Source organism: Cherax quadricarinatus, chromosome 22, assembly GCF_038502225.1.
Source record: "Cherax quadricarinatus isolate ZL_2023a chromosome 22, ASM3850222v1, whole genome shotgun sequence".
Taxonomy (NCBI): Eukaryota; Metazoa; Arthropoda; class Malacostraca; order Decapoda; family Parastacidae; genus Cherax; species Cherax quadricarinatus.
This window is the reverse complement of record NC_091313.1, coordinates 22,800,574-22,813,073: the sequence shown is the minus strand read 5'-3', so window position 1 is coordinate 22,813,073 and position 12,500 is coordinate 22,800,574. Positions and strand designations below refer to the sequence as shown.

The following is a 12,500-nucleotide window of genomic DNA, read 5'->3' as shown; positions in this document are numbered from 1 at the left end:
TGTCTCTCTCGCTGTTAGAGGACGAAGGATCGAGTCTCCTCCACTTCTTGAGCAGAATGAAGAACACACACGGGCCTAGTGTAAAAAAAAAATCTAAATTTGATACACTGGTGCTGTTATGACTGTTTAATACATGTGGGAGACGATGCACAAATGAGACGGTACATATTGGAGACGATAAGTGTGTCAGTTTAATGCAATATGTAGAAAGTGCACATGGGCAGTCAAGCTTTTCAAACGTTTATTTACGTCAATAAAAGCTTGATCTGCACCTGCCTCTTTCCTTCATTACTGTAGGCAGTAGGTGATTGAATTCTGTATACAACGTGATACATTAGCTGCAGGCTGTACTCGTTCGTATCCGATATACATATATAATACACACACACACACACACACACACACACACACACACACACACACACACACACACACACACACACACACACACACACACACACACACACACACGCACACACACACACACACGCACAGACACACGTACAACACAGAGACAGGATGTTCCAGAGATGGGACACAGAAACAAGGGGTCACAATTGGAAGCTGAGGACTCAGACGAGTCAAAGGGATGTTAGGAAGCATTTCTTCAGTCACAGAATTGTTAGGAAGTGGAATAGTCTGGCAAGTGATGTAGTGCAGGCAGGAACCATACATACTTTTAAGACGAGGTATGATAAAGCTCATGGAGCAGGGAGAGAGAGGACCCAGTAGCTGTCAATGAAGAGGCGGGGCCAGGAGCCGAGTCTCGACCTCTGCAACCACAATTAGGTGAGTACAAAACTCCAGACAGTGCCAACTGCCCCAGCATATGAGTTCAACAAACTACGCACTTCACTTTTAGTGGCAGGGTGAGCAAGGAACTATCGGCACTGCAGGGCGCAGAGCGCCGCAAAGTTAGGCAATCACCAACAGGCAACTTGCTTTGAGATTGGCGTTATGGGCAAAGTGAATGTCAAAGCCAGAAGTAGGTGCTGGCAGCAGGTGCTGGCAGCAGGTGTTGGCAGAAGGTGTTACTCAAACATCTGTGAAGGAGAATGTGAGAAGGGATGAAAGTGCCTTGCTTCCGGTGAAGGGCTTTTGTTCCGAGGAATTGGGGCTGCCTCATCCCCATCTTTGGTTTGAACTTGAATGCCACCCATTTCCTAGGAACTATTTCGCCCTTATGGGTTAGGGCTCCCCTAGGAATGAAGTCGTAGTAGTAGTTGCACTAGCAGCAGCAGTAGTAATAGTAGAAGTCGTAGTACTAGAAGCAGCAGCAGTAGTAGAAGCAGTGGTGTTAGTAGTCAGTAGTAGTAGGAACATTTGAAAACCAGAAAGCACACACACCCACACAGCAGCGAAAGCCAAATCTGGCCCGAAGCTGTTGTGCAGCCACATCAGGAAGAAAACAACAGTCAAGGACCAGGTAATCAGGCTGAGGTAGGAAGGATAAGAGATCACAAGAAACGACCGTGAAGTATGTGAGGAACTAAACATGAGATTCAAAGAAGTGTTCACAGAGGAGACAGAAGGGACTCCAGAAAGACGGAGAGGTGGGGTACACCATCAACTGTTGGACACAATACATACAACTGAGGAAGAAGTGAAGAGGCTGCTAAGCAAGCTAGATGCCTCAAAGGCGATGGGGCAGGAAAACATCTCTCCATGGGTCCAGAGAGAGGGAGCAGAGGCGCTATGTGTACCACTAATAACAATCTTCAACACATCTATCGAAACAGGGCGACTATCTGAGGTATGGAAGACAGCAAATATAGCCCCAATTTTTAAAAAAAAAAAGAGACAGAGACGTAACATTAAACTACAGACCAGTATCACTAACATGTATAGTATGCAAAGTCATGGAGAACATTATCCGGAAAAGAGTGGTGGAGCACCTAGAAAGGAATGAGCTCATCAACACAGCCAGCACGGGTTCAGAGACGGGAAATCCTGTGTCAAAAACCTACTGGAGTTCTATGACAGGATGACAGCAGTAAGACAAGAGAGAGAGAGGTGGGTGGATTGCATTTTCTTGGACAGTAAGAAGGCGTTTGACACAGTTCCACACAAGAGATTATTGCAAAAGCTGGAGGACCAGACAGAGATAACAGGGAAAGCACTTCATTGGATCAGGGAATACCTGTCAGGAAGACAACAGCGAGTCATGGTACGTAGCGAGGTGCCTGTAAAGAGCGGGGTTCCACAGGGGTCAGTCCAAGGATCGGTGCTGTTTCTGGTATTTGTGAACGATATGACGGAAGGGACCGACTCAGAAGTGTCCTTGTGTGTAGATGATGTGAAGTTGATGAGAGGAATTCAATCGGACAAGCACCAGGCAGAATTAAAAAGGGTTCTGGACAGGCTACAGGCCTGGTCCAGCAACTGGTTCCTGGAGTTCAACCCCATCAAATGCAAAGTCATGAAGATTGGGGAAGGGCAAAGAAGACCACAGACAGAGTACAGTATAGGCGGCCAGAGACTACAAACCTCACTCAATGAAAAGGATCTTGAGGTGAGCACAACGCTGGGCACATCTCCTGAGGCGCAGATCAACCATATAACTGCTGCAGCATTCTGGCCCCTAGCAAACCTAAGAACAGCATTCCGACATCTTAATAAGGAATCGTTCAGGACCCTGTACACTGTGCACGTTAGGCCTGCAGCACAAGTTTGGAATCCACACCTAGCCACGCACTTAAGGAATCTAGAGAAAGTGCAAAGGTTTGCAACAAGACTAGTCCCGGAGTTAAGGGGCATGTCCTGCGAGGAGAGGTTAAAGGAAATCGACCTGACGACACTGGAGGACAGGAGAGATAGGGGGGATATGACAACGACATATAAAATGCTGAGAGGAATCGGCAAGGTGAACAGAGACAGGATGGGACACAGCAACAGGGGGTCACAGTTGGAAGCTGAAGACTCAGATGAAACACAGGGATGCTAGGAAGTATTTCTTCAGTCACACAGTTGCCAGAAAGTGGAATAGCCTGGGAAGTGATGTGGTGGAGGCAGGATCCATACATAGCTTTAAGAAGAGGTATGATAAAGCTCATGGAGCAGGAAGAGTGACCTAGTTGTGACCAGTGAAGAGGCGGGGCCAGGAGCTGTGAATCGACCGCTGCAACCACAACTAGGTGAGCATACACACACACACACACACACACACCACATGTCAGCTAGCCCCAACATGGACATCATACATACACAACATAATCAAGTTATAAGCGCTGTCCATTTGCTCTGATGGAAGTTAATTACCGCCATTTTAATTACGAAGCTTGTTTAGTTATGTCACACAATTTACTGCGCAATTTTCAAAACTCCTATTTTTTAACACGAGAATATAGCACTTAGAATATAGCGCATAGCGCCTACAACAACATATAAAGCACCTCACTGAACACTAAACATATCGCTTAACGCAGATAATTCAGAAATAGGCCATTTTTCTTTTAAAAAAATGAAATTAATAATGGGCAGCCATGTAGAAAATGCTGATTATAAATTGGCAATCGCAAAATAGATTGCTGTTCAATGAGTTATTACAAACAGGCAATCAGAAGTAAGTTAATCAGAATAAGTTAATCAGAAATAAGTAATCAGAGATAAGTTAATCAGAAATAAGTTAATCAGAAATAAGTTAATCAGAAAAAAGTTAATCAGAAGTTGGTAACTAGAAATGGGTAATCGGAAATAGGTAACTAGAAATAGGTAATCAGAAATAAGTAAGTAGAAATGGGTAATCAGAAATAGATCACTAGGAATGGGTTATCAGAAAAAGGTAACTAGAAATGGGTAATCAGAAATGGGTAACTAGAAATAGGTTATCAGAAATAAGTACCTATAAATAGGCAATCAGAAATAGGTAACTACAAATAAGTTATCAGAAATAGGTAACTAGAAATAGATAATCAGAAATAGGTAACTATAAATAGGTTATCAGAAATAGGTAACTAGAGCTAGGTAATCAGAAACAGGTAACTAGAAGTAGCTAATCAGATATAGGTACCTAGAAATAGGTAAACACAAATAGGTACATATACATTTTCTTTGACCCTAATGGTAATTTTCTGGAAATTTTTTAGTAGCTTTCTATCTTTTGGGGGGCGATGTTTCGCCCCCCACCAAGACTTGGGCGAAAAGTTCAGAGGTTAAGTGTCGACAGCTCTTTCAGAGCTGTCGACACTCTTTTCTTTTTGTCTTATAAACTTGTCGACAATTTTTTTACCTTTCAAATCTGTCGATTCTTTTTCTTTTCTTTTAAATCTGTCAACATTTTTTTCCTTTTAAATCTGTTGACTTTTTTTGTAAATCTTTAAACAATTTAAATCTGTCGGCTATCTTTTTCTTTGCCTTTTAAATATGTTTTAATCTGTCGACAGTTTTTTTAATCTGTCGACAATTTTTGCCTTTCATTGTCGATTTTTTTTTAAATCTGTCATTTTTTTTCTTTTAAATCTGTCGACAATTTTTAGCCTTTCATGTCTGTCGGGATTTTTGTCTCTGAAATCTGTCGGCATGTTTTGCCTTTTACATCTCCTGACACTTTAATCTGTCGATATGCTTCTCTATGAAATCTGCCGGAATATTTTTTCTGCCTTTGAAATCTGTTGGCATTTGTTTTGTCTTTCGAATCAAGAACCATAAATAAGTGATTTTTCTGAACTGCAAACATCTGTGACGTGAATCAGACACATGTGCAGCACCTGGGTCGTGTAACACAGGTGTTACACCTGTGTCTTGTAACACAGGTGTTACGCCTGTGTCTTGTAACAGGTGTTACACCTGTGTCTTGTAACACAGGTGTTACGCCTGTGTCTTGTAACACAGGTGTTACGCCTGTGTCTTGTAACACAGGTGTTACGCCTGTGTCTTGTAACAGGTGTTACACCTGTGTCTTGTAACACAGGTGTTACGCCTGTGTCTTGTAACACAGGTGTTACACCTGTATCTTGTAACACAGGTGTTACGCCTGTGTCTTATAACACAGGTGTTACACCTGTGTCTTGTAACGCAGGTGTTACGCCTGTGTCTTATAACACAGGTGTTACACCTGTATCTTGTAACACAGGTGTTACGCCTGTGTCTTGTAACAGGTGTTACACCTGTGTCTTGTAACACAGGTGTTACGCCTGTGTCTTATAACACAGGTGTTACACCTGTGTCTTGTAACACAGGTGTTACGCCTGTGTCTTATAACACAGGTGTTACACCTGTGTCTTGTAACACAGGTGTTACGCCTGTGTCTTATAACACAGGTGTTACACCTGTGTCTTGTAACACAGGTGTTACACCTGTGTCTTGTAACACAGGTGTTACACCTGTGTCTTGTAACACAGGTGTTACACCTGTGTCTTGTAACACAGGTGTTACACCTGTGTCTTGTAACACAGGTGTTACACCTGTGTCTTGTAACACAGGTGTTACACCTGTGTCTTGTAACAAGGTGTTACGCCTGTGTCTTGTAACACAGGTGTTACACCTGTGTCTTGTTCATCACCTTGTAGGCACCGTACACCATTACTGTTATAACGTCTGTAACGGGTTTCATGGAGAAACAATAGAGGTAAACAACAGAAACAGTTCCGTTTTTGAAAACTTCCTTAAATTCGGTTTATTTGCTCTTCCCATTAAAATTCATGTTTTTTTTTTTTTTTTTACCGCCCGGGAATGTATGACCTACTTTTATTATGTATGGTGCTGGTAATGGCGTTTTTTTAATTATTATTAATATTTCCACACAACATCAACGAGAGAAGATTCATGTTTTTTTTTTTTCCTGTTTCTAAAAGTCAAATGTTTTTCCATAAAACTCTGAGTTATATTTTATTTTTCAATAACACAAGCAAAACTTTTATGTGTTTTTTTTTCGCTATTTCTGAAATCCATTGATATTTTCGTGCATTTCTACACAGCATTATCAGAGGTTTTCATGGTTTTCTTCCTCTTTCCACACACCACAAAGACCTATTTGATTTTTTTTTACAGTATTTCCAAACGCCACGAACGGAAATTAGATTTTTTTTAGATTTTTTTTTTGCCTATGTTTCATCACATCAACATTGATACATTTCCAAACACCAGATAAAAAAAAAACATTTTTCTAAATTTCTTCAGAAACATAATTTTGACGTGTTTTCTCTTTATTGTACTTGCAGACAGCACTAACAGTCTGGTATCTCCTGACAGATATGGGTGTGAGTCTGGGCTGGAACTGGGAGATGTGGTGGACTTACGATGGAATATCAGGTAAGCTACCTCAGGTACAACAGTGGGATTTCTTTATTGTTAAAAGGTTTCGCCTACGTAGTGGGTTTCATCAGTCAACTACAGAGGCAGCAGGTATAGTAATGAAATGAAGATGATATAATCAGTCCATCAACCTTGGAGATGTGCGGTGGTCAGTCCCTCAGCCTGGAGAAGAGTTCAGCTGAAGCGTCAGAATGGAGTCTTCGGTACTGTCGAAGGTGAGATGGTCGAAATATTTCATCAGTGAAGATTCACATCTGTTGTACATGCGTCTTAATCATCAACATGTCGGTATTTTATACCATTTCTAACATAAGCTACCTCAAGCCTCACGAAATCGTAATAACAGGATTGCAAACAAACCAGGGTACGGAAGGGACTTGAACCTATGGTAAGGGAGTTCTGAATCTCGTAGACTGGCCGAGTGGTTTAGGATTCACCTGCCACACCTTCAATCCCTACTCGTTCCCTGATCTTTTTTAAGCTACTTCCAGTGTGTCTTTCTTCTCTTGGTATCATATGACTGATGGTATGCGATACTGGAAAGATAATCGGTAAGTACAGTCTCTCTCTCTCTCTCTCTCTCTCTCTCTCTCTCTCTCTCTCTCTCTCTCTACAAGTAATATCACATTTGAAGACGAAGAAGTCAAATTTCTAAGTGTCGAAGCACAAATTAAACTAAGTACAACACTGCGGGTGAATAAACTGAACGCAAAAAAATAAGCTTTTAATTCAGTGCATAAAATACAAATATAAACTGAGCAATTAGAAAAGTTTTTGGTAAAATAAGGAGAATTGTGTTTTTCATTAGAACTCTTTGTCACACCCTCTGAAATGCCATCTCGCACCCCCTGGGGGGTGCGTCCACCCCCTGAGGGGTGTCCACCTCCAGGGGTGGGTCCACCCCCTGGGGATGTATCCACCTCCAGGGGATGTGTCCACACCTTGGGGTGCGTACTCCCCCCTGGGTGGGCGTCCGCCCCCTGGGGAGCGTCCACCCCAGGTTGGGAACTCCTGCTCTAACAAGAAAGCAGCAAATGTCGATAGCTAGTAGAAGAGAAATTCACTCGAGTGCAAATACTTGCGAAGCTTTTGTCGGGACTTTGATTCCTTCAGGTACCTGATGAGTATGAGGCGCAGTTTTTTTTTTTTTTTTTTTTTTTTTTTTTTTTTTTTTTTTTTTTTTTTTTTTTTTTTTTTTAGATTTTATTTAAAACCAATACAGTTTAACATAAAAATAAAGAAACAGTATAGAACCTAATCAAATTAACTGACAAACGGATTGTACTTACATGCTCGCAAGATATTACAACAAAAACTTATATCAAGAACATAACTAAAAAGAAAATTACATGTCACAGGGTCATGAATTGACATATATACAAAACCTTGCATATATATAAATTGTACATATAAATAACATCTGACAAAGGTTCAATACACTTGAACATAAAATATACAAAGAAGTTATATCAGTTAAATCCCATCCTTCACATTAATCAAAAAACCAAAACCTAACATCATAATCTGACTAGATAATCTACATACTTATCCCTAACAATACAGCTGAACATATCCCAACATACAAATAAACAGAAAAGAATACAGCTTAGAACACAATAACAAGCTCTATACTGTTACAATACACCCATATAAAACTTTCAGACAAATGGACTACGTCACTAAACTGTCTAGATATGTCTGTATACCATACAGACTAAAACTTAACATCAAGAACTTGCATGAACACCAAACCGGTATCAGGGTACAGACCTTAATTATAAACTTTAAAAAGAATCAATCATGCGTATATAAAGTATTACATAACGTCTGACCCATGACAAAGGCTCAATACAATAGAAAGAGATATATATTTATATATATACACATACACACCCACACACCCACATCCACACACACACCCACACGTACACAAAAATTTTCACAAAATCACATTAATCATATGCACTGTATGCACAATGCAAAACAGGATATAAGTATCTCTCATCGTGCAAAAACCCAGCACGTAACATAAATACAAACTAAAACACACTGCATGTCGCAAATAACTTATTTCTCAAGAATCATGTTATACAAGACTGATACACATCATAATTATACATAAAAAATCTACTATATTATATCTACATTCTGAAAAGTGTTATATCTACCATAACGAGACCTTGAGCTCTACATCCACACTTGGATGCCATAAAGTCCCAATGAAAACCAGGAAACCATTCCAAACCCACATTCACAACACTCTCACGACCCCCCCCCGGGGGGCGAGCCCGCTGTTGCCCCCTGACTCCCTCCAACCTATGAAAACCCCTTCATTCACTCATATCCAATCACAGATTTACGAGAATCCCTAACGTTAGCATTCTATACCCCTCTGAGAAAGCCTGATCCCACCTCCTCCCATACAACTCTCTGTTACGACACATCGTACTATAGAACGTTACCGCAAGAACCTTTCTTCTCTCCTCACTATCCCCTCTCCCCCTCATCACCCACGACATATATATATAATCTACCATGATATAATCTAAAGCTCTTATGACACCCTCGTCTAACCCACCCATATCTAGACTTAGAGCACGCAAAACCGTCACCCCACGGCCCCCCACCCTCTGTACCAACCTACTTAACCAGCACCTAACCTCCTCTAGCCCTTCACAAAAGTAAACTACATGGAACGCTGTCTCATCCCCTCCACAGATACCACACCCCCCACCCTCTACAACCTGTCTGTTTCGTAATATCTCACCAGACGGAAGGATCCCATGCAGAAAACGAAACATCACCTCACGCGCCCGAGGTTTTAACTTCAATTTACTAAATCTAAACCAAATACTCTTCCACGCATACATGGGGAACAAACCCTCAACTGGGACAACGCACCTACCTACAAGTAACCTACACAAAACCCTTATACGAACCTTTCTCAGTTCCCTAACCAACATAACAGCCCTCAAAACTATTTCACATTCCCTCAACTCCATTCCTCGATACCACGTACCCAGCCTGTCGTGTATCCTTCCCAAACGCCCCGCGTTCACACCCTCACGCAACACTTCCCATTTAATGAACACACATTTAGCCCTCCGTCTCAAATCCAACAACCCCAACCCACCCTGACTTACAGGTAACATTACAACCTCCCTCCGTAACCAATCACAACGTGAACCCCATAAAAATTTGTACACCCGTCTTAGTATCCCCGCAATCGCTGTCCCTGTAATTGGGAACACAGCTGCAACATACCAAACCTTACTATACAATAAAATGTTCACGACTATCACTCGCTGTATCAGAGTTAGGTGCTGGGGTCTCAGAACACCTAGACGCCCCACGATCCTTTCCAATAACCTATCCGAATTTTCCTCCCGCGCCGCAACCATGTCATCCCTATAAATAATACCACAAATCTTTAAAGACACCGCCCATTCTTTAACGACATTACATCTCCCCCCCACACCCCCCACCCAAGAACCCAACCCCATGCACCTTGACTTCGCACTATTTACCTGCATACCCGTGGCACTTCCAAATAATTGCACCACCTCGTCCAACACACTCATTGACATCCCTGCACGAAAGAGAACAGTGGTGTCGTCAACATATCCAATTAACCCCGGCCAGGCCCTCCCACCCCCCACACTTCCCGCACATGGCGTACATAAGCTACGGTCAACCATTCTATAAAAGGGGTCCTGGAAACACGCAAACAATATTTGGGACATGGGGCATCCCTGTCTAAGGCCTCTTCCCATTGCAATTTCCCTCCCCATACACCCATTAATCTGTATCCTCATTTTCGCCCCCTTGTACAACGTATTTACCCATTCGACTATTTCCTCCCCAAAACCCTGTCTCCTAAGTATAACCTGCAAAGCTCCCCTTTCCACTCTATCATATGCTCCCTGCCAGTCTAGAGCCAACAAAGCCGCCCCTCCACCCCCACCCTTAGCTTCCACAAAACTTCTCAGTATCCCATGTCCTTCAATCATCGACCTTCCCGGCAACCCGTACTGAGATTTTGACACCACCCTCTCCACTACACATTTGAACCTATTACCTAAAATTTTTGCAAACACCTTATAGTCTGCACACATCAGTGATATGGCTCGGTACTCCCGAAGGGTGGGCTGCCCCTTGACCTTCGGGACCAGCACTACTACTGCTGTTTCCTGCTTCTCCCCCAACTTACCCTTCTCCTTCATACTATTAAATAACCTAACTATAAATTCCTTTATCAACTCCCAATGTTGTAAATAAAATTCTACCGGGAGACCATCAATACCGGGAGCTTTCCCCTTCCTCATTCCCCTTAACGCATTCTCTATTTCCTCTGCCGTAATCTTCCCACCTAAAGCCTTTCGATCACTATTTCCTAAATTACACGTCACATACGTACACACCTTGTCCAATGCCCCGTCACCCACCCCCCCACTGTTCCAGTATTTCTCGTACCAAGCCTCCGCATACGCACACATCCCCTTCGTGGTTCGTATCTCCTGCCCTACTCTATAATTCCCAACCATCTCCGTTACCTCTAAACATGGTATAGCCGTCAGCGCCTGCCTTTGCTTTTGATGCCGCAAAACACACGCTGACGGCTTGTCGCCCCAAAGCACTTCCTCCACCCCTGCCTGCATCCTTACAGCTTGAAACCTTTCATTTTGCAACACCCTCAACCTCCCCTTTATTTCAGCTATTTCATCCATAGGAAAATTATTCCCAATAGCAACCTCTTAACCTATCCTCTAAATAGTTAGCCAGTCCATATTTTAAATTATTAATACGTTTTCCTTCTCTCACATAAAACTTTCTAATCCTTTCCTTTGCGACACTATCCCACCATGTCACAATGTCATCCACTCCCTGTTCTTCCACACTAAGCTCCCTCCATAGGACTGAAAACCCCTCCAACCCCTCCTCATCTCCTAACACACTTATATTCAATTTCCAATAACTTCTATATATGTCCGCGAGCGTCCCCCACCCAACCTCCACCACCACTGCCCTATGATCTGACATTGTAGTCTCAACAGTACTGAAAGATTTCACGTTCACTCCCTGAGAAAGGTACACTCTATCTAGTCTCGCAGCATAACCACTCCTAACAAACGTATATTCAGTCTCCCACACCGCTCCCCCAAAGGCATCACGTAACCTAACATCCCTTAATAAATCCCTAAGAGCCACAGACATATATCCAGCTCCTCTTGGGTCCACATCAGCCACCCTGATTACACTATTCCAGTCCCCACCAACTATCGCCACCTCTGGCAGTGCACTTAAGAAAAACACAAGATCCTCACACACAAAATCATTCTTTACCTTTATGTTATTTTCTGCCGGCGCATACACACTCACAAAAGACACACGCTTACCCATCCACCACCCATCCACACGCAACACCCTCCCTCCCCCTCCTCCCTCGCTTCTCTGCAAAACAAACGGGCTCGTCTCCCTTATTAAAATTCCCACACCACCTTTTAGACGGGGAGATGGCAGGGTAACTACCCGAAATCCTGCCACCTCCAACACCCTACCCTCTTTGAAATTGTGCTCCTGCAGGAACACAACATCCACTCTAGATTTATTCAGAAAATTACGAAACCAATCTCTCTTCATACCGCTACATAACCCATTAACATTTACAGACATACACCTAAGGCCTATTAAAGTTTCCACCCCTGCTTCCTCTCATCACTCTTTACAACTCCAGAGCTTGAATTTACGTTCAACACCTTCAGAGTGCTCTCTTTCCCTCCCCCCTTCTTCCGGTGCCTCCTATCATGGCTACCACCACCTACACCACTACCTTCACACTTGACCTCAGTCTTTTTCCCAGGCCTTTGTGCAGGCGTAAGGACGTCATCAGAATCTGATGTAGCCGCCCTCTTTCTCGTGACAGTCATGTTACACATATCTTGATCAGATGTTACCTCTCGATGAACCTCCACCTCCACCTGAGAATGGTGTAATGAGTCAATGGATGACTCCAAACCACCATCACGTCCCAAATTACCATGTCTCAGACTTTCTGGAAGCGACGATTCTCCAATGACACCACGCTCAGATGTAACATCCCTCTCTGGTGGTGACAACGTCTTCAACACCTCCACCAATTCCTCCTCAATCTCATGAACCTTCTCTTGTACTTGCTGCTCCTCCTTATCCACAGGAGACGACACCTGATCAGGCAGTTGGGGGCGGGACTCCAACTCACCACCAGTCCT

At 42.9% G+C, this 12,500-nt stretch overlaps 1 protein-coding gene across 1 annotated transcript in view; it reads left to right on the top strand.

The window, feature by feature from the left end:
* LOC128689850 (carbonic anhydrase-related protein 10-like) overlaps positions 1 to 12,500 on the top strand; it is a 284,325-nt gene that overhangs the window by 183,760 nt on the left and 88,065 nt on the right. Inside the window, exon 3 of the mRNA XM_070087551.1 lies at positions 6,190 to 6,249. Within this exon, the coding sequence (XP_069943652.1) occupies positions 6,190 to 6,249 (60 nt within the window). The remainder of the gene's footprint in view (positions 1 to 6,189; positions 6,250 to 12,500) is intronic.